Raw genomic sequence first — 26,082 nt, forward strand, 5'->3', positions numbered from 1 at the left:
GACAATGACAAAGACCAAACTTTCCAGGCACTTCTGGGGCACTTGTCTTAATAAAAAAATGTTGTAATTTACAAATTCAAGAGCCTGGCTTTTTCAATAGATCTCACAAAGGACATACATCTACCCTACCATCAAGATTTGCAAAATTATCCCAAGCTGATAATAAATAAGTATCATTACGGCACAGAGGAGAGCTGAAGCCAACACAGCCATAAACTCTCATGACACATCACTGGACCAATTACAGCATCAGCAGAGGCTCGCTTGGTCACTGTGTGTCCAAGTAGCTTTGATGAAATTAGAAACTAAAAGCTTGAAATCATGAAGTTGTAATTTATAGAATGTGTTGTACCGTTTTCTCTGTAGCAAGTCTCAGTAAAATCAAAGCCTTCCCTGTATTCATTCCTTTTTCTCCTTGCTTTTACTGTCATTTTCCATGCACTACAAAATTGTTGCACATGTACACATAATCCTAATCTGTGCAGAAAGACCAAAAGATGGTAAGAAGTTAAATCTGTGTGCAATAAAAAGAATGAACAGATAAAACAGTGCAATAACTTGTCAGAAGCAGTGTGACTAGTTAAGGTGCATACACTAAATACATGGCAATGTAATTATTTAGAGAGATGTTGTAATGTCAGTGTTGTGTTAGTATGTCGGTAGTAGTTTTGCACATAATCCAGAGGCGCGGCAAGAGACACTGACTATGATACTTCTCAGACGTCACAGTTCAGCAGAGCAAGACCTTTTTCTTAGAAATAGTTTGTGTGTGCAGATGGACCTGCAGCGTCCGCCTGATCCTAGTCGCTTAAATAGATGATGTCCAGAGTGAGGTACGTCCTGTTCTCAGCCCTTCGGACACAGCAGAGACTGTAACTGGCCAGGTGTTGGCAGCTCTGTACCAACAATGCTGATTTTACAACATGCTCTTGGGCCTTTTTTGTCAGCTTTGGTGCAGTTGCTGTACCAAGCAGTGACACAGTTTGTCAGAAAGCTCTCTGTTGTCCCTCTGTTTTTCAGGGGGAAGGTTGTTGGCACTCTTCTGTCTCCTCAGGAAATAAAGGTGTTGTTGCACTTCACCCTCCACTGCTGACAGACCAGTAGAAGTCCCTCTTTAATTTGCAAGCGCCGCACGCATCGGCTTTGGTCTCCTGCGGAGGATCATTTCGATGGAGTGCTGCCAAACAGAGGGAAAATAATTGAAGTATACTAGTCTAGCTAACTGAGGGGAACATAAGAAGGAGGTTCCCTCATTTCTGCGGAAAAATGAAATTAATGCAACTCTGTTAACATCATGAATCCAGAGTAGGGGTTCCCTTATTGCTGCAGGGGTTGTGAGCATTAAACCAGTGCACCGCCTTTTCTATTGAATGTTTATTCCTCTTTTGGGGCAACTCTGCCTCTTCAGTTATATTCACAGATATTTTGCTGAGGGATAGTCAGTCATAAATATGGAAATCAACAACTTAGCCTTTAATGCATTTACTGCTGCAAAACCAGCTTTTAGTGAACGGTCTTTTATCTCCTCACTTCTTTTTGAGAATTTTCTGTATTTAAAAGGAAGAAATCTGTTTTGCTTAGCACAAGGACAATGTGATGTCAAGAGCTGTCCTCTTTCATCATGACTTCATATTACGCATCTGACTCGCTCATCTTTTCAGGAAGAGTTTTATGAAATTTAATTATTATCATGGATAAGTAGAACTAATTTTTTGAAGATAAATTGTTTCCATTTTGTTTAAGGACAACCAACATTTATTATCTCGCTATGTGCTGCTGCAGATACAATTTTGTGCATTTGTGCTATTAGCACTGTATGTATTTTATTTTGTATTGTGTTCTTTACAGATGTTTGTATTTTTCTTTTTTGTGCACTGTGGAATTCTGAGAAACCGCAAATCAGTTTATCTGGATGTACAGCACATGCAGAGATACTGACAATAAAGGTTACTTTGACTTTTTTGACTTTGTATTGTAAGACTAGTGCTGTTCCACTCCCTCGATTTAGATTAGAAAATGCAACTTATGTTTCTGATGAGGATAACTATTCCTTCATCTTCTTCTACTTGTATCTCTCCACAGCAACAGGAGCAGGACCCCACCAACCTCTACATATCCAACCTGCCGGTGTCGATGGATGAGCAGGAGCTGGAGAACATGCTAAAGCCGTTTGGTCACGTCATTTCCACACGGATACTGAGGGATGCCAACGGCCTGAGCAGAGGAGTCGGCTTTGCCAGGTAAAGAAGCAATAAGGGACAGTTATTCCACCAGCAGTTCAGCGTTTGAGTTTACACTTCTGATGACGGATGATTTTCTGCAGCTGGAGTAACTTCAAGGTCATGAAACAAATTTTACATTTCGCTTGTCAGTCACATGTGTATTCTCTTTGCTGGACAAGCTATAATTACATATCGGACACTAAATAACACAGACTCATAATTATCTCACTATGATCCACATTCTTGCTGAAGATAATTGCAGCAGACAGTGTTAGCCTCAGTTGACTCATTGCCATTCACAACTGACTGACTTTTAGCTCTAATGATACAACTGCACATCCTCGTACCCTTGGCTTCTTCACCCTTCATGTGTGTGTGTGTGTGTGTGTGTGTGTGCGTGCGTGCGTGTGTGTGTTTTTGTGTGTGTGTGTGTGTGTGTGTGTGTGTGTGTGTGTGTGTGTGTGGTCTTCTCACTTAGATCGTAGAGTGTGTCAGTGATTAGAATGCAGTCAGAGCTTCATTCAGGGTCACTGACTATATGAAGAAAAACCACGACCCAAACGGGGACATGCATGCTCACATCCCAAACAGACACACATACACACATAGCCTCTCTTCAGTCACCGTTTTTCTCTTCCAAACACACACATTTACACACTGGCTTTTGCTTGCCAAGCAGGCAATTAGTCATTGAGCTGTGATTGGGTGAGCAGAGCTGAATAGGGGCAGACAAAGAGGACATGACACACAACAGATCAGACTGAATGGAGCTTTTAAACTGGGACAAAGGAGAGGAAACCCCATAGAAAACACATACACACAAACACACAGCCATGCACAGGCCTACCTAAGGCATTTTTCTCAGGCGTACATGCACAATCGAGCACAGAATACCTTTTCTGCTTTGTGGGACGCAGTTGTCAGCATTCAGCACATTCATATTCACACACTTTTATAGAAGCAGTGTAGCATCTGTGCATGTTAAGAGATCATTGTCCTGAAGTAGCATCTCTTTCTTTTCTTTCAGGATGGAGTCAACAGAGAAGTGTGATGTGGTGATTCAAAATTTCAATGGAAAATTTTTGAAAACCCCTCCAGGCATGACGGGTAGGTGTCAGTCTCAGACTAGACAAAATGCACGTACAGTTTTTTGTTTTCCTATTTGACGTTTTGCTACTGAACACATTCTAGCTGGTGCGCGTATTGTTTCCTAGCATTACATATCTCATGGTTCACAAAAAGTGGATTATCCTCTGCCTGTAGAAGCATGAACATGGTCTTTCTTTTCTATGATTTCAATGGATGTTATAGAGAAATGGGCCTAATTTAGACTAGCCAACAAATGTGCTCAAAGTGACATCCAGTAACCGCACCTAGTAACATTCAGCACATACACACCTATTTATCATATTTATATAGACTTTCCTTTTGCAGCCATCACTGTTTATCAGACACAGTCATGCAGTGGACTTCTCTGCCTTTTTGTGTTACCACATCTGTCTGTGTACAGAGCAGTGTCAGTGCGACTGATAATGCATCACCCTCTCAGCTCTCTCTGCTGCTCCGTCTCTCCCACTCCTCAGTCCTCCTCGAGTTGATTTAGTAGGAAGGTCTGACTGATTAATTCTTTCTCCGTACAAGAAGATTGAGACGCTCACATGCAAGAGGCACATGCACAGACAGACGTCCCCTAAAGCAAACAATCTGCTGCTGATTGTCCCCAAATAAACAGCAGGAACTTGTTGCCTGTTTAACACGGAGTGGAAGCAAGTGGAGAAGGATCACTGAGGATGTCATTGAGTTTCAAGCAATAATAGATTTACAAGAGAAAAGGGAGTGTGCTTACTGTATATGTAGGTCTATATAGATATAGATAAAAGTACAGTTAGGGCTACATAATCCCATCCTTTGCTGCATCTTTCTGCAGCCTGTTTCTGTCTTACTATGTGAGAAACCCAAAATTATACCTTTTATCAAGACCATGCTTCACAAACGTGATTCAATGAAAAATCTGAAAGACAATTGGAGATTGTTATAAATTATTAAAGAACTCGGTGTTACCAATTATTGTCTCTGCTCCTTTGGTTAAAAATCTATTATGAGAAATCCTACAACAGGATATCATGTTCATAATTCATGCATTTATTAGCTTTTGCATACAATTACTGTGACAGAGCACAATGTATTTAAAGTTACTAGTGAGCAGGGTGCATATATGCATATTCACTTTACTTAAAGCTGGTCTGCTAATTTCATGTTAAATTGAATGATTATGTGAGATGTGGCAAGTCATCCAACTCTGCAGATCACTGCAGCCTTGAATAGCTTTTTCAGGTCAGTGTTTTGGTTTTGCAGCCCACATTACTTTCACATTTTAGCTCTTGTCACTCACATCTTTCAGAGTTTAGCTTCAAGAGTGTACAGGCAACGTTAACATCAAACAACATGCTGAAGCATTTTGCAGGTGAGGCTCAGTGAGAGTCAATGGGGGAGTCGACCATAAAAATTTTACAAGATAATATGCCAGCGATATATTTGCATCTTGTTGTGCTGCCCCCAAGTGGCCAAAATGTGAAATAAGCTTTAAATCTTACACACAAAAACAAATGCACTGGTGGTTCTTTATCCTGCAAGTGTCTGACCTCCAGATTTAAAGAGATGCATTGTTGTCTTTGCCAGAGGTATCCATTTACTACTGTCTGCTTTGCACATCTATTAGTGTGTGTGTGTGTGTGTGTGTGTGTGTGTGTGTGTGTGTGTGTGTGTGTGTGTGTGTGTGTGTGTGTGTGTGTGTGTGTGTGTGTGTGTGTGTGTGTGTGTTAATGTGTGCATTAGCGCACATGATCCACTTAAATTCGCAAACCAGTTAAATTGAGAGAACACACACACACACACACACACACACACACACACACACACACACACACACACACACACACACACACACACACACACACACACACACACACTGTATTCACTCATCTAAAACATGAATCAAAAAGCACCTCTCTCTCCAGAGCCAGGTTCAGGTGTGATTTATGCCACTGGTTTTCTGTGTCACTGACAGTTTGTGGCATTTCCGGAGCTGCTGCAGTGACATTATGACAGGCCTTTGTGTATTGTTTTGTTGTTGCTCTTCTTATTACTTACATGTGTTGTCTTAAAAACACACTGTAATCAAAGGTTAAGCTTTCAATGCTGGTACAGTGTGACATGTAGCTGTGTGTGTGTGTCTGTCAGTGAGGGATGTGTGGTTGTGTCTTTTGCCTGTGTGTTCCTCTGATTAATACCACAGCCTGTCCATCCACATTGATGCATTGACAGGCAACAGTAACATTTTTCTCTCCACCCGCAGGATGAATGTCGATATTGATCACATGACCAGAGCTTCCATCAGCCCTGGTTAACAGGAAGCACATTGACCCACAGTGTTCTGGTGGTTGTGTTCATAGAGACAGAGTATCCAGATCAGACATAGACTTGATCCTGCTCTTTACATCTACTTCAGACAGATTGAAGGGATCTGGTTATAGATACATATAATCTTCAGTGTTATTTACCTTTATACAAATACAGTTTATTTACAAGATATCACAGGTCCTCAAATGGCTCCAGGATGTGTGATTTCCAGATGCAAATGGATTGGAAACAGGTTTCCTGCTGCGAATGTCTTGTCACTTTTAGTGAGCAGAGCTGTCTTGCAAATTCGACATTCCAGTCTTAGGTGTAAATGAAGTAATCACAGTTTGAGTATTTACTATGTGTTGTAATTCTGTCTCCTCTGTGTTTGTCACTCGATAATGTTCTGCCCCCATACTGTGATTGAAAGAGCCGGCAGCGGTGTGAAACCGTCCCTATCCAGCCATAAAGAGCACATATGCTCCCCAGGTTCTCCACAAATATGCCGTTTTATTCAGTATTATTCAATATGATATGATACATCTTTCTGAATATTGATGACAATTTCAACGAATTGTGGTGGTGAAAAATGTAAATGTGGACTTGAAAAGATGAAATACTTGATGATTCTGCATTTCCTTTGATTTCATAGACTACAGTGGAGGGAAACGTCTCCATTACTAGTTAGTTGTCACATTTTTCCTCACTGTCGGCTCAGGTTTTACTGCAACAGAAAGTCCTGCACCTCTATGGAAACAGCACAACTATGACTAAAAGTAGACAAAGCTCAAAAAAAAATTTTTTTCCTGCATTATAATGCCACACATCATACACAGAAGAAAATAGAAAAATAAAAATTGCCTTTGTGCCATTATATATTTTTGCAAAAAACTGAAAAGTTGCAATCAACATGTGCATCATTTTTTCATGCACCCACCAGTGTTAGCAATACTGGGAAAATAATGTCATAATATAGATATATTAGTAATTACATGTTTAATTTTTATCTATGCTTTCCTCTTATCTACTGTGTGTAACACTGCCTGCACTTCAGCCCACTTCAGCAATAAAGTCCTAGAATTTTACCACGTAACTATTGGTTGCTGCTGAGTCACTAAGGACTTCACAGTTGCGCCAAAATGCGCATAAGTTTTTAGTTTTTCACAACATCTGGTTTGAGCAAATAATTTGTTTTTGGCTAGATTTTCAAACGAGATGTAGTAAAGTGATTTTAGTGGAAGAATCCTGATATTAAGCTTCGATTTGGTTGTTTTTTTCCGACTGAACTGCACTTCACACATGTTGAGTTACAGTAAAGCAGTGGCGGAAAGTTGTGGATCTTTTTGTGCTCATAGTTCGATGCCGATGCTGTATAACACAAATTTTAATAAAGCAATTTAGATTTGCAGCTGCAACTTTTTACATAATCCTGCTTACAGACAAACAACACCTACAGCATTTCTTTCTGGGCAAATAGTGTTTCCTTCATCTTTGTTTCAGTGACAGGACACTAAATGTTTGTGCTCACATGCATAGGGTAGTTGACAGACTGTTGTGGCAGAATATATATGCATATATTTAATTTTTTTTGCTGATCCAAAAATGAGCCTATTCATGACTCAAAAGCCCATTTAAACTGTAATTTTTGTGATCCACTGCACCCCACTGTTTATGGAAAGTAAAATTCCATTACTGTCTTTTGTCTGCAGTGAAGACTTACTGAGTTTCATTTTGCACATTACAGACAACCAGCTTTTTTGTCCCCACTTAATTTGTTTTTTTTTTCTTCTCTGTTTTAGTTTATTTTTCGTCTCCTCCTCTCTCTGTCTCCCATCTAATCTCTCCTTCCTGTCTCCACTGGTCCCATGACATTTCTGCTTTACCCATGTTTTCACTATTTTTTTTCTTCACTCTTTCACTTTTCTTTTCGCATCTGTCTCTATTACTCTTCTACTATGTTGGATAATGTTGCCGTTTTAATAGTTGTTTTTGTCCCCCCTAATGAGAAGACAAACGGAGGACAGGAACTTGAAGAATCCCATTATCACTCAGCAGTTTCAATAACAATCATGGGGCTTTTAAAAATGCATCGAGCCTTAAATGTCTCGTATGATCATGAGGCATTAAGTCCCCTTTCACTGCAGAAGCGGTTCAATACTTCCATAAATGGCAAATGAGTTATTATTATTTGAAGTTCCTGATAATGGAGGAAAAAATAGAGTGATGCAGCACTGAGGGAAAGATTATGTAATTATGTGTCAGTACTATGCTGCCAGACTTTGTGTCAGCTTACAGGTGTTATTTATTCAGCACTCAAACAAGCTGACGCCAAATTACACTGATGCTGACAAGTTCAAGATATTTGGTGCTGCCTTAAACCTTCCAATAAACACAGCATAAACACATTTCTTTCAAAGGAGATGGTTTTTGTCAATAATAATAATAATAATAATAATAACAACAATACTAACAACTGCTATTATTAATATTGCTGCTATCATATGATTAATTAATATGCATAATTAAAAATGTATATAATAAATAATTATATAATAGTAATAATAACAATTACAACACCAATAATGATAATATTATCTGTTTAATTATTACTTAAAATTTTTACAGCACTATTCAAAGTTCAAAAGTGCCTCATTTTTTAACTAATGTAATTAATTAGGTCCTTAAAACTAATTTTATTATTATGCATTTTATTTTAAATAACTGCACAACTTAGAAAGTGCTTTATAATTAATCTAATTTAAGACTGAGGCAAAGAGAACAATGCAATTAGCGTAGCAGAGAAATAAAATGGAATAAAATGGCCAACATAAAAGATAATTACTATTCATAAAACAGTTAAGACATGTTGGCAATAAAAATGTGCTTGAACTAATAAGAGGCCTTTTAGACAAGATCGGTTTTGAGAAATGATTTAAGAGGTGTCACAGGTCCTGAGGGTATCATGTCCTGTGGAGTTCCAGAGCTGAAGGACCTTCAGTCCTTCAGTCTGTAGGACTCAAGAACGGCCAGCAGAGCGAACCGGCTCACAGGGAAGCAACAATTCAGCAGTGTAGCTGGGAGCTGAACCATGAAGTGCTTCAGAGGTAATGAATTAGAATCTTAAAATCAATTCTGAAGCTGACTGGTAACTAGTGATGAGAGGCCAAAACTCTGTGTGTAATGCTTGAACCAGAAAAACCTCCAGAGTGCACATTGTTCTCTCCTATGACTTTGAGCTCTTTGATGCCAGATGTCTTAAACGGAAAATTAAAAAAAAAAGGATTGCATTCCATTCAGCCCAGCTCGTGGATTCCTCATTTAGTCACATTTGGGGATTGGAACCCATTTTCTAACTGAATGATTTCCCATGTTGTTTGCTAATGAATTGTATTTTATTTTAAAAGAGAATTCTCCCATTAGAGGCATTGGGTCCCACTCGTTGTGTCTTTATAAGCTAAGGGTTTTTGGTACTTTGCTTCGAAGTACCAAAGATTTATATTATTACCTCCGCCAAGGAGGTTATGTGACACCCGGTGTGTGTGTGTGTGTGTGTCTGTCTGTCTGTCTGTCTGTCTGTCTGTCTGTCTGTTAGCAAGATAACTCAAAAACGCCTGGGCAGATTCACATGAAATTTTGAGGGGATGTAGACTATGGTCAGAGGAAGAGCTGATTTAATTTTGGTGGCAATCTGGAAAGGATCCTGGATTCTGGATCACTTTGAATTTTTTAGTATGTTTTAGTATGTGGTCCAAAATATGACAAAAACATCATAGGTTAGTATGTCGTCCAACAAATTGGAACAAGGTGTCCAGATAGCTCAACTGGTTAAGAAGGTGATTCGTAAACAGAACTGTGTCAGAGATGCAGGTTTGATTCCAGCTCACGATCCTTTACTGCATGGGTTTCCTGTTTTCCTCTCTATCCTTGGCAGAGGTCTGCACTCTCTGAGTGCTTTTCTAGTATATCTTCTGCTCTTTACCAGAGCCATGTACACTAACCTGTATGCTTCATCCTCCCCCATATTTTCTTTAACCTTCTGTTTCCTCTCCTGTGTCCCTCTCGCTCGAACTGACATAAATATGTTTGTTTGCGCTGCTGGAGTTTTAACAGTTTCTTTGGTGCCCTACTGCAGTTTGAAATATCCCACCGCTACTGTGACTGAAAACAGTATGCAATCTACACTTCACAGTGCAAGCCACCCACCCTGTTACCCATAAACATGTCCTGTCTGTTAAACATTAAATGCCACAGATCGAAAACTCCGTTTCAATTCAAGCGCTATTTTCACTTTTACACAGACGCCTTCAGACACACAACTTCTATCAGTCTTTTAGTCAACACCTCATGCCATCTTCATGACTTTTCTGTCTTATTTGCATTACTTATTGCCGTTGTGATGGGATGTGGCCGTGCTTTTATTCACCCAAATAATACAAAAATTGGAGTAGAACAATTCAAACATGATGTTTGATAAATTAAATTAGTAAAATAACTACAGCAAACATTAGTTAATGAGTACAATTTAAAAAAAATCTCCAGTGTGTGTGAACAAACACAAACACACATAGCTATTGTCCAGAACAGTGCTTCTCTCTTTTCATTTCAATTGCTGCCCTTATCATGTCGCTCTTGGCAACAGCTCATGTTTTTAGCAATATTAACTACTAGGAAACACACGCAGTGACACAACTACACACACACCAGTAGCTCAATGTGTGTCTGGGTCTTTTCATTTTTGCTCGTTTAGTGTTTGAGTTCACACATTCTTCACAGCGATGAAGCTCAGAATCACAGTGAACAACAAAAGAAAAAAGAGCGTTCAGTTTATAACATTAGAAACTGACACGATAACCTTTTGAATTAGGGATGTCCTGATCCAAGCCATTGAATATTTAGTACCTGCCAGTCCAGTACCATTTTACTATAAAAATACACACTTCAAATGCAAATAAGTCATTAAAATCAGTCCAATGCATGTGTCTAACAACTGGTTAGCTCTGCATGCATTAAGAAAACAATTATGATGCTGCATCCAAGATGTTCCTTAATGTTCCACAGCCCTTTGTTTGTGCCCTACTTTTATGTCTGCCTTAGTGTTAGATGAAGCCCCTTTTTTATACTTTTTTTTATTTGTCACATCTGCAACCGCTTTTTTTATTTATTTTTTGATCAGAATGAGATTTGTACAGTTTGCAGATTTTTCTTTTGAAATGTCTTGCTTTAAATGGCATGCTGTTTATGAGTTGGGTTATGTGAATTTGCATTTAGGTGGCCACAAACCATGTCCACCATCACTGTACTGTTAGAGAGCAGGGTGAACTGTTGCTTCACAAGCTCAGAAAACATGACAAATACCTGTATTTTCTAGATACATGCCAGAAAATGTGCTGTAGATTCGCTGTAGTATCTGGTGAAGCCTCTTACTGTCTGATACTGTAGTGAACTGAAGTGAAGAACACTACAGGTAGTTCCGTGTTGGTAAGCAGAGAGCATTGTGTGGGTTTATCTATCAATGGGGACCTTGACAAAGACAGTCTGTGATGCTTAATGACCTCTTTACAGGCCAGGATCGACTAAACCTGTCTTTTCATGCTCCGGTGACATATATTAGAGAGCCACCAATCATAAATCTGTGGACTGAAAACTGCTTAATAAAATGGTTAAAAATTTGCATCCCTAGTATTCAGGATCTGCCACCAATTGTGCTCTCCCTTTACGACACCTGTGTGCTAAACAATGGATTGTTTCATGTTCCATTAATCAGATACCAATCAGTTTAATACATAAATACAGGAATCAGTTACTGAGGATGTACAGCTCAGCAGCTCATCTTTTCTCTCATCACTGTGCCCGTTTACCATCTGTTTGTCTCTGCACTGCAGACTGCATATGGTGATCCAATGAGGAGCCATCTTTTTTCATTTTCTGAAACCCCATCTATTGCATGCACACTGCTGTAGTGTACTCTGGTGTCTAAGTGATGACCCCTCCTTCTCTCTACCTGCTGAAGCACTTGCAAGAAAAACCGCCTGGAGACAGAAGGGCAATACTGATGCGCTTCAGGCTCCAAAGATCGATTTGCGCGTGACTTCGGCAATTAACAAGAATTTTTCCTCATTTGATTTGAATTGGATTTTATGTCCCCCAATCCGAGTCGTGTTTACTAAAAATTAACACCAACCTGAACTATTTCGATTTCCTAATATTTGACTCAGACAGTGTTAATTACCTCGACATGCCCTACAGTGACCCAGTCTAGAGGGCAGACGCAGCCGTCCTCCAATTCATCATGAATTCATCAGTTTGTGTTACAGAGCTGAAAGAATGACAGCAGCGGGAGTCAAACAGGCACCTTCACGAAAAGCTACAGATTGTATAAATCTGGCTGTGAAAGCAGGCTGCAGAATTAATATGACGCACCGCTTTGAGCAGCTTTTCCTCCAGGTAATCTTCTCTCTGCATGTTTTGACCCCTAATTGCGTATGTGTGGTGTGTTCACCTCAGAGGAATAAGTAACATTCATTATCTTCATTGTCATCATCAGTATTTATAACTTGTCACAGCGGTTGGAATGAATAGAAAGTGATTTACAGAGCCTATTGCTTGTTTGCTTGTTTTTTGTTTTTTTTATCGCCCCCAGAGAAACGCTTAATATCACAGCTCTGCTACCACAGGCATGACCTGCAGCTAGTACAACAGTGACATTACACTTTTCTGTTTTTACATTATAGCTGCAATATGGTGTAGATATAACAATTTAGGTTCCTTTGGCTGTTATGGTATTGCTAATTTACTGTAGCACTGCACACTGGAGTACTTTTAGGGACAGTAAGTTAGGGTAATTTTGCAGTGTTTTGTATGCTTCACTCTGCATTTGCCCTGCTATATAGGATGTCCATTAGATCTTAGAAAAAAGACTAAATTAATGTTGAGCTGTTCAATTTTTTCAGTTAAGCGACTGAATTTGAGCAAGAACTTATGTATATTTTTTTGTTTATTTCTATTTTTCTGCTGATATTTCTTAAATGTCTGCAATATCTCCTTTGCTGCTGTAGCAATGCAAATTTCCCCACTGAGGGATTAATTAAGGCTTTTCATATCATATTGTATGTAAATTTGCTCGTTGTAATCTTTGCATCCCACTGCATTCCTGGCTTGCAAGACAATCATCTGATCTTTTTGAAACACGGACTACAGATAAAGGTGGTTTACTTGACCACAAATAAATTTGCTTCTTCAGTCCTTTATTAAAGAAAAGTAGCAATAGCTGTAATGTGTTCTGTTTGGCTGAAAAAGCTTCTTGTTGACATTTTGCATACTCGTCCACCCCTCTCACCTTGCAGAAAATTTTGACCATTTTTCATGCACAATTTCCTCAGTTGTAAGATGTTCTGGGCTTTTCTTACATGCACTCTCCATGTCAAATCCCACAACATTACCTTCCCATAACCCTCCATTCCTTCTTTTTGTCCAATTTACTGGTCGATTTGCAGAATCATTATCATGTTTGATGCCCACTTTTGGTCCAACTTCAACTTTCTTACAGATGGGTTCAGTATATCCTGAAGTACTCTTTGATATTATGTACAATTCATTCTCAAATCAATCACTGTGAGCTGCCCAGCAAAGCAACCTCAGAGTTACCTGCTGACCCTGTGGTGAGTTTCTGGGGTTCTGGGAGATGTGTTTTTGCATCAAATGCTCTGCCCTTGAGTTTTCTGAAGCGGCAAATCCTCAACAAATTTGTTGTTTTCTTACTTTTTCAATGTGACTGATCTGTTTTTTTGTTTTGTTTTATATTTAAACTATGAGAATGACTCGTGTCAGTGTCACTGCTTTATCTCATTTGTTTGAGTGTATTCTTGTATCTGTAGTCAGCATTTCAAAGAGGAATACATGCCTGCTTACTCAAATAATAGTAATGAAAATATAAGAACTTTATTTATATAGCATCCATAAGAACAACGTTCACAAGGTGCTTTGACTGATGAAACATGCAAACACTAAGCCAATCAAGCAAGACATAAGGCATAAATGGACAAGGCAGAGCAGCCAATTAAAATAAATAGTAAAAAATGATAATAAAGTAAGTGAATAATTAACTAGGTTAGGACGCATATCAAACAACTGAACTAGGCAGTTTAAAGTTCAAATTGAAAAAACAAGTCCGTACTCAAAGGATTAAAGATGACATCACAATGAAGAACTTGCAGCTAAAATTAAAATAAAGCAAGAGAGAGCCTGGCAAATACAACATAAATACAGAATAGAACACTAAAACTAATTACAGATAAAAGTAAACTTCACATAAAAGCAAGTCTATGAAAGTGAGTTTTAAGAAGGATGTTGTTGGAAAGTCAACAGCACTTACTTTTTTTTTCACATGACTATATTTTTATTGTCTCCATTTTTCCTTCACTCAGGCAGGAATAAAGCTCGAAGATAGATGGATAGATTCGTTATGTCTATCTAGCTAAACTAACTGCAATAAAAGAATGAAATATTATTTTTGCCGTCTTGAGCTACATTTCGAACACTTAACCTTCTCCGTATGTTTTGTGTTTTCTAGGAGAAATGTGAAATACCGTGACAGTGTAATCTGGCATGACAGATTTGAATAATAACAGGATTAATCTCCATCCAGGTATTCAAGAATGTGGCAGGAGTGTACAGGGGAAAAAAAAGACTTATCTATAGAAGAAAGAAACATCTTTCTATGGGAGCGTTTAATTTCCTGTTCAACCAAATGTTGGACTCGTGCAGCAGTCAAATTTGGAGCTCCAGATGCACCGAGGCAACCAAAGCATTGTAACAATATTGACGTATGTGTCTGTGTAGGCGTGTTGGTGCATGTAAACACTGGCCCATAGCACTTGGCCAGTGTTTAACGTCTGGAACCATTTCACAAGCTGAGATGAAAAAAAAACCCTACTTACAGCAACAACGTGAATTTTTACATCTCTGTGGATATTTGCTACTAACAGGGATCCCACAAAGCTGAATAAGGGCAGCATCTCTTTTATTGTTGCTGCACAGAAAGGTTTCATTGCCAGCATGCTGCATGCTTTGCTTACTGGTTGTTAAGATGATAGATACTATTGAGGCGAATGAAGGAAAAGAACAGATGTAAAGATTTAGTCATTGTTTAGCAGGCAGCTGTCACTTCATTAGAATTTATGCATCACTTTTTGCATAACTAATTCTGACAATAAATAGACATCAAAGTCCCAAAACACAACCTTTTTATCTGTGTGATGAGGCTGTCAATTAAAAGATTCAAACAGTTTCCATTCAAACCACAGAGGTATCATTTTCATACAAAGGACAAACAGTTGTTGTAAATCAGCTGGATTTCTGCTGTCTTTGTGTGAAACTTCAGACAAGAAAATGTCCTGACGATAAACTTGACAAGTTGTCATTTGTCACCAGTTTCTCTGTCTGTCACACCAACGAAACAGACCACAACAGAAGACACAGAACCAGCCTTTGGGTCTAAAACATGTGCATCGATGAAGTTCTAACTCATGAGGGAAAGAAATAATTATTTCCTTTATACTCACAAATCTGCCGATAATAATACCATGACACCATGCACTGATTCAACATAAACCCAACTGATAAAAGCCGACTTATAGCCAGAGGTTTTACCAAATTCTTCCAAATTGACACTTACAGCCGATATGCTTGACACAAAAATAAAACAGGGTGTTAATTAATATTGTCTAACCTTAGTTTCGAGTGCCTAAAAAATAGAAATAAACAACATACTCTGGGGCTAACACTTTCCCATTGCAACTTCTGCTGCACTGATTTCCATTAGAATCTGTGAAGATGAGGTGCAAACGTTTCTTTTAATGATTAAAGGTGTTAAAGAAAGTTTATGCAGCCAGTTAAAGTCAAAGAGAGGGTGAATGCACTAGCTATTTCAGTGCCCAAATTTGTTTTTGTGTTTGGATTTTTACAGTGTAGATTTTTTTTTCATCTCTGCATATATTTCTACATTCTTTCATGAGAACAAATAACAGAAAATTTAACATTTTTGTCACATTTTTTCTCCTTGCGTGTAATTTTAACATTTTTGTCACATTTTTTCTCCTTGCATGTGCAAATTGAGTATAAAATTGGGCCTTTTTCTAAAAAATCATTAAATAAATAATTTGCCTGAACATCTGAGCTCTTTTGATGGAGTGAAGACAAACAGAAATACATAAAAGATATGTTTAGTAGAATAATTATAATAAATTAATTTGTATGACTAAATAGTCTCAGGAGCTGCACAGTGTTTTGTCGTCCTGTTCTCACAAAGGGCTAAAAAAAAAAAGCCAATGTCCCCCACTCAGGTGAGCTTAAAATGCTATAGAACAATATTAAGATTTCATTAACTTTTAGTCCCACATTTAAAGATACATTTACAATCATGTCGTAATTTGTCTCATTTTGTTTTCTTTCATATTTTCACTGATCAACACTCTTCATCAAACTCAAGTTTGACATTTCTTACTCAGTGGTCAATCACGCCCCTGAAAAGAAGATGGCATAATATTTTCTAAATTGTTTTTAATGTGAGTATTTATAATAAATTATATTCTGAATAATTAGAGTAAGTTTTAATCATTGTATTTATTTACTATACAGTATATTCTGACTAAATGAGGTAAATAGTTTTACATTTGGTTTATGTGTTAAAGCTGCACTACCAGAGACCTGGGAACCATTTCATGGAGACAAACAGTTGCTTCCTACATTATTTGGAGGTATTGTTTTGCATGTATTTCATTCATTTGTGTTTCAGACATCAGGGTGTCTCCAGGTCAGTCTCGAGGTCAGTCTTTCCCAGGGGAATGCTCTGTCAGGGAACACTGAATATAGTGTATAATAAATAAATAAATCAGCCTTTTTTTTTTTTTTTGGTGAACGGTCTTTTACATGAATCTCTCATCATCGTCATCAATGATGTGAATCGAGCACCATATTTGGTATTTCTCAGGGCAAAGGGTTTGGTTTTTTTTTTGGTGTTGCTACACATGTATGTATGTATTTGCATGGTGCAGAGTGGGCAAAAGAGAGGAACAAGGGGAGTGATTGAAAAATATGAGCAGCAAAGACAGAGGAGGATAACAGAGGCGAACCCATGTGGCCTGCTATTAGATAAAAATCAAGCTGAAACATTTAATGAGAAATTACTCTTAAATGCAGTATAATCACGTTTCACTATGTTTCTTCTTACGCTTACCTCTGCAGTCCCATCCGGGCCCCAGGCAATCCAAAAAAACTCTCATCTCAGTCTTTAGGCTCTAAATGGTTTCCTCTGCTGAAAACACTTCTTCTCATTTTTTTTTCCAGTTTACCGAGATAAAGAAACATTTTTCTTGAAGTAGGCGAGATAATTGCGTAGTTTATTTTGGCATTCATAATGTGTGAGTCAGTACCAGCGTGATGATATTGCAATTTGTTCATCGCTTTCTGTGTCTTTTAAGAACTCCTTTATTCCAGTGCTACACACAGCGATGAGGATTTGACTCTGTGCAGTTTGAAATCATCGCCAGTTAAATAGGACAAGAGTGCCAGCTAATAGCCTCCTTAAAGATGCGTCAGTGACTCAAAACATGCCTTGGTGGATGTATTAAAGTAACAAGTAAGAGGCAATGCATAAAAGTAGGTGGCTCATTAAATTCCAGGGTTAAGAGGTGTCTTCATAAAACTGAATCAGGAGATGAACAGAAGATTTGTTGTTGTGACTGTGCTCCATTACTGCTACAGTTTAGCTGCTGTGATCATTTGCCGTGCCTCATTATGGAATGGAGTTGGAAATCTTTGCCCTTTTAATATTTTCTAATTAATTTGTAGACTTTGGTAACTATTGGGCTAATTTACTGTGACCCACACATTCATTCAGTTATTTCTGTATTCTATCAGACTCCAATCTGTCCATCCTTTCAAGTGTGAAATCAAAAGGTGGCTGTGAGGCTATATGAGTACAAATCTGTGTCTGCTTAAAATAAATTAAAACTGGGAGTCAAAATATCCCCCACGTCAAAGATCTCATGAACAAAAGACTATCTACACATGCCATCAAATGTCTTATCTGAGAGTCTTGCTTCATGTTAGGATATCACTGTTTATTGCAGTTCTCAAGTCATGCTATTGCTAAGGCATTTCCAAGAAATAGAAGCCATCATTCACGCTCTCTTGCTTTCTACTGATTTGCCTTTAAAATTCAATGCATCAATACAAAAAGCCTTTATTTTCCTTTTGGATAATGCAGTCCCAATCCAACTGCTTCCCTCTATTTTAGAAGCCTGTAGGCGTTCTACTACAGCCTATTAAGCTGAAGTTAGAGTTTGGTGAACTTTTGTATGCGGGGTCACGCTCAGTTAATCCTATTTGTTATCGAGCCTTTCTTCTTTCTCTGGTCCAGAAAAGGACTATGTTGTCTTTGGAGCGATCACAGTCGCAGTCTGCTGCCTGGAGGTCAAACTCTGTGCAGTTATTTAGCGTATTAAGTATGCCTGTTTGGTTCGTCGTTTGAACCGCTCTCCCCATGCTTTGATGATTAGCCCGTGGCTTTGTTTCTACGTCAAGGCCGCTTTTGTGAAAGCATAGTTGTAGCAGTTGTAGAGATGGAGCGATAACTGCTGTTGTTTAGATGTTTGGATTAGCAGTGGAGGAGATAAATGTCAGAGCTGAAGTGCTGTTTTCAGGTCCAGCTGATTTATGTGATGCTTTTGTTCAGGCCACTCTGTCTTTGGAATGTAACCTAATGTGTGAAATTTTTACTTTTTTCCCCACTATTAAGATGATTAATCCGTTTCTGTATTTGTCCTTGTCTCCCTCTTTCTGTGGGACTCACTCTGTAGCCCCTGCAGAGCCTTTACTGTGCAAGTTTGCTGACGGAGGCCAGAAGAAGAGGCAGACGCAGGTCAAATATCCCCAGAATGGCCGACCGTGGACACGGGAAGGAGAGGTGAGGCCTGAAAATGTATTTAATCATCAAAAAGACTCACCAGTACCTTCATTAAAGATTCCCTTTACTAACCACAGCAGTTACTTTCTCTCCTTAAATCAGTGGAAAAGGGAAATTTGAAGACAAAAAACATTTTTTGCAATGCGTTTGTTACAACATAATCCTTTCTACCCCCTGCCAGTCTAAAAGAAAACAACATAGGAGATTTCCTCAGGCACAATTGTGCAGACATTTTGAAATTAAATCAACTGCAGCCTCTTGTATTTCACTATCAGAATTAATACATCAAGTCCACTGAGTGGGTTTTTAAGAGGAAATACTAAAGTGAGCAAAATCACAAATGCTTTTATAGTTATGAGTGTGACTGCACAATATCCACAAACTTCTTTTAAACTGTTTCCTACTCAGTTTTCTAGCCAAAGGGTGCAGCAAGCTTATCATAATAGTCAGAGCAATGAAAGAGAACCGCACTACAATAGACCGTACTGCTTCCTAAAAGTGGGGCCCGTATGCCTAATAGAAAGCATAATAAGACATCTTTCATTATTTTAAATATCAGCTGATACTCCCTTTGACAACAATTTCTTTTCCACATTTTACAAGAGTTTAAAATCAGAAAAGCTTGACAGGCCCCCCTGCGGGATCATTATTAGCTTTCATTTCCAGTAACGTACTGTAGGCTGAATTAGAGATGCTGCTGACAGTCTGAAAGCCGGCGTATATAAAGGTTGTTAAATTCAAAATATAAGGTTTCTGCAAGACCCCGATGCCAAGTTGTTTTTGCTTTTGTTGAAACTCCCACCTCCAGTCTGTCATCTTCTGAAGAAATGAAGCCGTGTACAGAGGATTGAAAGCAGATTGACTGTTGCACAATGCAGAGAGTTCAGAAGTTTTTAGTGTCAATACCAAAGCTTTAATTTACAGAACAAGGGAAAGTGAATAATAATGTCACCACCCACACACACAGAGTGCAGCTTTTCAGCAGTTTCCCAATATTCACATCACATGGAGGCTGGGAAAGAGTGGAAGTGTAATGAAATGGAATAAGGCTGAAGCTGTGCACTGCAACAAGAGCCGCCACAACAACAACAGAATGCTGCAGTGTGTGTTTGACCTTCGTGTGTGTCTGAGTGTAACAGGCACAGATTGCAGTTTTAATTTATATTTATAAGAGCAAACAGCGATGCGTCACATCAGGGCTTCCACAGCATCAGACATCCTGGTGTTAGCGATTCTCTGTTTGTTGTCAGCATTTGCGACTTGTCAGTAGGATTTGAAATAAATGATCACCGCTTTGAGTGAGACTTCTCACACATTTGTCAGTGGCCTAAGTCCTGACAAGCCTGTCTTGGCCCTGAGGCATCTCTTCAGAGGTTTGTGCTTCTGGTCGCAGCCAGGTCTCCGAGTCCGAGGCTGACTAATAGAGACATCTGGCCGTGGAGATGCTTTGAGGTGCCTCGCTGCATCCTCACACTCAGTCAACCGATCTTAATCTCCCAAAACCCCTCACTCCTAAATGAGTCTGGCCTTGGGGCAATGACACGAGCACATATTACACACACAGTCACTCATATAGCAATTGTTCAGAGAAACACATGCAGGATGCACATATGCAGTCTGGTTTTCAAATGAAGGAAAATTAGTGGACGAGCTCCAAACATCCAAATGCTTCCCAGAGTTGGTCTCTATCTCAGAAATTCTTTGCTGGATAAGATAGTTTACTAGGTATACAAGGAAACAGCATTGAATATATGTTTTTTTCAAGGTGAACATTTCTTCTATAGGCTGTTTTTGCTTGCTTTAAATCAGATGTTTGTGGAAAAAGCTGGTATGAAAGTGAACCCCAGGCTTTGTAATTATTAATTTCTAGCGCTTCTGAGGTCTGTATTTCCACAGTCCTGGCAAGACACAGTGTTTGGGGAAAAACCAAACATCGTGATGGAGTTCAGCATCAGGGCACCCTTTCAACTCATGTGCCAATTTGGAGAGAAGAGCCCTGTGTGGAATATAGAACAAGTACAAATGACTCGCGTAAGGCTTTAGATAGAAGAGGACTGGAGCATAGTGGCAGAGGGAAACATAGAGATGGAGTAAGAATAAAGAGTGGAGAATGCAAACTATTGTTTCTTTAGGTTTGTTCTAAAACAGCCAAAAGGCGAGTGGATGAAGAGCTTATTCAGCGTTGGGAAAAGAGAAGTACAGTCTCATTCATTTGCACATGATAGAGGAAGTGAAAAGCTTGACATATTAATGCGAGAAGGAAGGCCATAGAGAATACTAAAAATATGCTTTTTCTTCTGATACTGATATAATGCAGCTGCTATATAAAACCTCGTAATATTCAGTTATACTGAGTAGCGTAGTAATAACTGAGCCCTGTGGCAGCTGGAGACTGATATAGGAAAATTACAGTGTGGCGTCCACTTGTGGTTTCATGAGCGACGCCTCCTGCATTTGAGATGTCACAGTGTTTCACAGGCTGAAAACCATTGTATCTGTACTAGTAATCAAAAAATATTATATATGTTATCAGTTTATTAGTACACAGTGTTTAATCATGGGATGCTCAATCCAAAATGTAATCTAGATTTTTGAATCACTGAATAGCAGAACACAGTGGGGACGTTCTATCAACAGTGGAAACAACATACGTTGTCTGGAAAGCTTGTCCCAACACAGTTGCTGAATTTCCCACAAATGTATTGTAACTTTGCTTTTGCCCCTCTGTCCAGTTCATGTCAAACCAGCTAAATGGTGTGTCAGTCTGCAGATAGTGTTGTCTTCTATCCTGTTCTTCTTTCATCATCTTGCTGGAGGATGAACCTCTGCCCAAGCAGTCTGTCTTCCTTATTACTTGGATTATTCTTACAATTCTAATAACAAAATACCAAAAAACTCCCTGCAGTATAGTATTATTACTCCGCCAAAGAAAGCAGCAGAGTTAAGCATACATCAGTGTTGGTTTGTCTGTCAGTTTGTCTGTTCGCAACATTTCTCAAAAACGAACTCACAAATTTGGATTAAATTTGCAGGGAAGGTCAGAAATGACACCAGGACCAAGTGATTACGTTTCGGCAGTGATGTGGCTTATAGTCTGGATCCACAGATCTGTTAAAGATTACTGTATCATTGCAAGATAGCGTCACAGCGTCACAGTCAGCCGCCTGCTTACGATCGCATGATTACGATCCTACAGCAAATCCACCGCCATGGACCATGAATTTTTTAAATATTTCATTAGTCAGAAATCATACAGCTGAGCAGCCTTGGCGGTGTACTGCGTTCTCTGAGTGCTTTTCTTGTCCTAATAATGCATCAGATGGTGAAGTAACACAGTTGTAAAGCCCCTTCCAGACATGAACTCCTTTCTGTTAATGTGATGGAATCTAAACGTGTCAGCTTCATGTCTGAATGGAGCACTCTGGTTACTTTCCTAGAACAGTTGCCAGTCTTACTAGGCCAGACCAAGTCACACTTAGAACATGACACCAGTCCAAACTGCTTGATAACATGTGCACAATCAACATACATGTAGTTTTGTGAAGTGATGGGAGGAAGAATTTTCCCACATTTTAACACCATTTTTGGTCCAACACGATTACAGAGTGTGCCAAATTTAGAAAAATAAATAAATAAATATGTTTCTCTTTCACTTTGCCCTTCAATTTTCCATCTATTCCAAACTGTGATAAAGACAGAGACAGCAACAGGTCAGATTAATGAGGCTGAGACCAATAATGAATGTAATCAAGGATTCATGTGACCCACAGTTGTGCAAATTTCTGCACATGAAAAAACAGCAGTACCTACTTATAATTATAAATTGGTCCAACAAAGACACAGCATCAATCAAGATCCAACAACAAGTTACACTGTGTGCTTTTCTTCACACTAGACAGGTAGGCTGTCACACGGAAAGTCACATTTTATAATCTGCTGTTGACATAGCAAATTTGGATTTATTCTTTTGTTTAGAGCAAATATCATGTACATACATACTGTGACTTTCTCCATCACTCTTGTGAGTAATCTGAATGAAACCATGAGAGACATTGATGTAAAAGTGACCTTTGTCTGAATGACAGAAAGTCCTCACTGTAACAGATTGATGAAGCAGGAATGTTCTGTATCCCATGTCTAGAAAGGGCTTAATTACTCAGAAAAAAGTTGGTACACCTGTAGAAATGGTTTGCATCACCTTTTAGGGTTTAATTTAGTTGTACTCGATGTAAGTGAATCAGTGTCTTGTTCCATGGAAAAGGCCTATTTTTTGACACATTTGCATGATTTTTAAGGTTTAGATGACCTAAACTTTCAGCGAGTTTATTATTTACCTTTTGTTCAATGAAGGCTATACACAGAATTGAGCTATTAAAACTTCAAAAAAAAAAAAAGGAAAATGGGGGCATTGTAGAAATAATTTGCTTTCTTTTTTGTGCAAGCCACATTCAATAAGATAACTGCTAATTTTCTTCTGATTCTTAATTCAGCTCAAGCAGAGGTGGCACCTCAAGTTCACACCACCCAGTGTGGATTTATGTGCATCTTTCAAGATACTATTTGCATGTATTACATTTTTAAATACCCCTTCATGTTGTTACACGCTTCTTAACAGCAGTATTAAGTAAACTTCATTTGAAGCAATGTTTTTTTTGTTTTAGTCTTTAATTGTGTTAAAAAAAACTTATACAGTTATTCTATTTCCCAATATTTACATATATGTACATTTTTTTATTTCTATTTCTGTTTGCAAGCAACTTGTAACATCATGACATTTGAAAACTTTTTACACTTTTAGTGGCTAAAGTATAATGATTAGAAACCGTCTACCCTTGTAGTTTGTCTTCTGGCAAATAAAATGTTGTGAGTTCATTAAACTGAAAACTTATTTTGTTGTTGCATCCTTACTATGCAATGCTACTCACAAACTAGCCCATCCCTGTGAGCTTTTTGTCCTCATTTAGCTATGTTTGTGCGCGTTCTAAACTACATGAGCACAGTTACAAGGTCTTGCACTCACTTGTGTGTATCAGTGAAATTTAAGTGAAATCTCGTCTTGCCTTTTTTTTTTCTTTTCCAACTCAGGACTTTCCCTCTCTTCTGTCTTTTGGTTTTTTACATACAAGTGGATCAGATTTTATGTCGCTTTAGACAACCAAATAACAGTTGAGACATCAAAATGCAAAAAGTTAAGAGTGTTGATTGAAAGGCATGTAAAGTATTTTAATATTTTGCTCTATATGTTCCCCCTTTATCTCTTTCCCCAGAGCGGTATGGCGTTGACGTATGATCCGACAGCGATGCAGAATGGGTAGGTGGAAAGTTTTCCTCTCTGATTTACAAACTGGGTCTATAACTTTAGACGTCTGCCAACTTTACTTTTGATTACACAAGAAAACCTGGAAGGATGAACACACACATCAGTCAGCTATCAGCGCTGATATGCACAAGAGCTCTTGCATGCAAATGAGGAAGCCACACATATGCGCACGTACTCAGACTGACACGGAACACACAGGTCGTAAATGCACACACACAGCGACTGCACGTGAAAATGAGCTTTCTTGCTATACCTGCCGTGTACTGTGCGTTGTCCCTACTAAATAAACAATAACTGGATGCACTCTCTCTGGCTCTTGCCCTCATTCTCACATCTGACTGATGCAGATGGAGCATTTATTTATGCACCTATGCATACAAGCTGTCAGACATGTAGGTTTTGATTGCAGACAGGGAAGATGGGCGGTGTTGCAGTGCCGCTGTAAGACTTTCGTCAGCCAAGGCTATCTGCAGTGCTCCCAAGCTGAATGCAGAAAGCAGAGTGTCTGCCTGTTTCAGGGGGAAATTGGAGATTGGTCCCGTCTGCTAGGAATGCTGCTGGTGATGCGATCCCTGGAGATGCATCCCTCTTTGCGCCATGTTCCTCATCTCATCAGCCCCCCTTCCTTTTTGTATCCCTACATTTCCAACAGTCACAACAGGATCTGCATTTTTCCTTCATCTCATCTTCCAACCTTCTTCTTTGGGTTGTCTGACCTCTAATTATCTTTAAGCCATTGTTGACTGGTTCCTGCCTTCCACTCATGTTGTTTTTTCTTCATCTTTTCTTCTTCTTCTCCTCTCTATTTCCAAACAGCTGCTTCACTTTCGGTCATCTCTGATGTCTTTGTGTATGTGTGCGTGTTCGTGCATACATAAATGCATCCTCACACGCGAGCATCTGTGCGCCTCCGGTGTTTAAGCCCTCTCTAACCTCTCTTCCGAGGTCATCGGAGCTCCTTCCGGCAAGGCACTAAATGACTGTGAAATGCTAATGCAGCTAATTAGGGAGGCGAAAAGCAAGGAGGAAAGGGGGATGAATAAAAATGGAGGGCCGAGCTGGGTCAAGAGGAGGGCAAAGGCAAAAATAAAGTCAGCCCAAGGAGAGGGGAAGGGTACGAATCAATTACAGGTTTGCTAGTCTCTCCAAGCTTGAGGACAGCTGGTTTTTTAGGCTCCGCTGCCAGTCTGATGTTATCGGAGACATGTGTCCCTACCGGCCAGACTCCTCTGGCATATAGCCTGTCCTCTGTTTTATCAGGGAGATATAACATTCACTTTCTCATTGTCTCTTTTCTCTCAATCTCCTGCCTCCTATCTGGCCTATTTGCTGTCCTCTTGTTTCTCCATGCCTCTGTCTCTGTATCTGTATGTCCTCACACTGCGTCTCTCCTGCCCACACGCTCATATACACTTTAGCATGCTCCCCCACATTTCTCCGCTGAAAAGTCACTGAGGTCAGCACTAAATCATTCACTAATTTTTCAGGGCAAACTCCTGACAGGGCATTTAGATCACCACCTGGGATTCACAGAGGTTTTAAATTCAATCCCGTAGTAATGTTCTGTTCGCAATTACATGTTTAGCGCATTGTTTAAACAGCCGTGCTGGAGTCCCCATTGACAGCGCGCTGCTCAGGGCTAATAGCCTCCATCAATAACCTTGGATCTGTCCTCTGCCTACTACTTCTCTCTCTCAATACACATCACTCTAATGAAAAATACAATAAACACAATCAGAGAGTCATATTGAATAACCTGGCTGCTTTCCCTCATTTGTATTCATCAGTGACAGTAATACAGTATCTCTAATGCAAGTCATACATTAATTGTACAGTCAAAAAGATGGATCCATACCACTGCATTATCAGCCAGAGAGGTTTTTTTTTCTCACGATAATCACTTTGACAAACATATGGCAGTTAGTTATCCAGCTTAGGTACAAACCTTTCAGTTTCATGTTGTGTTTAAACATACAGTTCAGACATACAGCACTAATGCTCAGAAAAAAACACATACCAATGGAAAACTGACAATAACTGATTCTTTTGTGCAGTATATACAAAGTAACTCATGGAGACATTCAATTTGCGCCACAGTTTAAAGGTCAATTTAAGCAAAATCTATGTCTCGTCAAGGAGTTTGGTGAATAAGATGATCTAGTGTCACTTAAGTTGAA

General features: G+C 39.1%; 1 protein-coding gene across 7 annotated transcripts in view; it reads left to right on the plus strand.

The window, feature by feature from the left end:
- LOC110958594 (RNA-binding motif, single-stranded-interacting protein 3) overlaps nucleotides 1–26,082 on the plus strand; it is a 134,160-nt gene that overhangs the window by 89,149 nt on the left and 18,929 nt on the right. For all 7 annotated transcript variants that reach the window (XM_051957003.1, XM_051957004.1, XM_022205195.2 and 4 more), the window contains 4 exons: nucleotides 2,083–2,240; nucleotides 3,250–3,329; nucleotides 18,479–18,585; nucleotides 23,853–23,896. In XM_051957003.1, the coding sequence (XP_051812963.1) occupies nucleotides 2,083–2,240; nucleotides 3,250–3,329; nucleotides 18,479–18,585; nucleotides 23,853–23,896 (389 nt within the window). The remainder of the gene's footprint in view (nucleotides 1–2,082; nucleotides 2,241–3,249; nucleotides 3,330–18,478; nucleotides 18,586–23,852; nucleotides 23,897–26,082) is intronic.

This window comes from Acanthochromis polyacanthus, chromosome 12, assembly GCF_021347895.1.
Source record: "Acanthochromis polyacanthus isolate Apoly-LR-REF ecotype Palm Island chromosome 12, KAUST_Apoly_ChrSc, whole genome shotgun sequence".
Classification (NCBI taxonomy): Eukaryota; Metazoa; Chordata; class Actinopteri; family Pomacentridae; genus Acanthochromis; species Acanthochromis polyacanthus.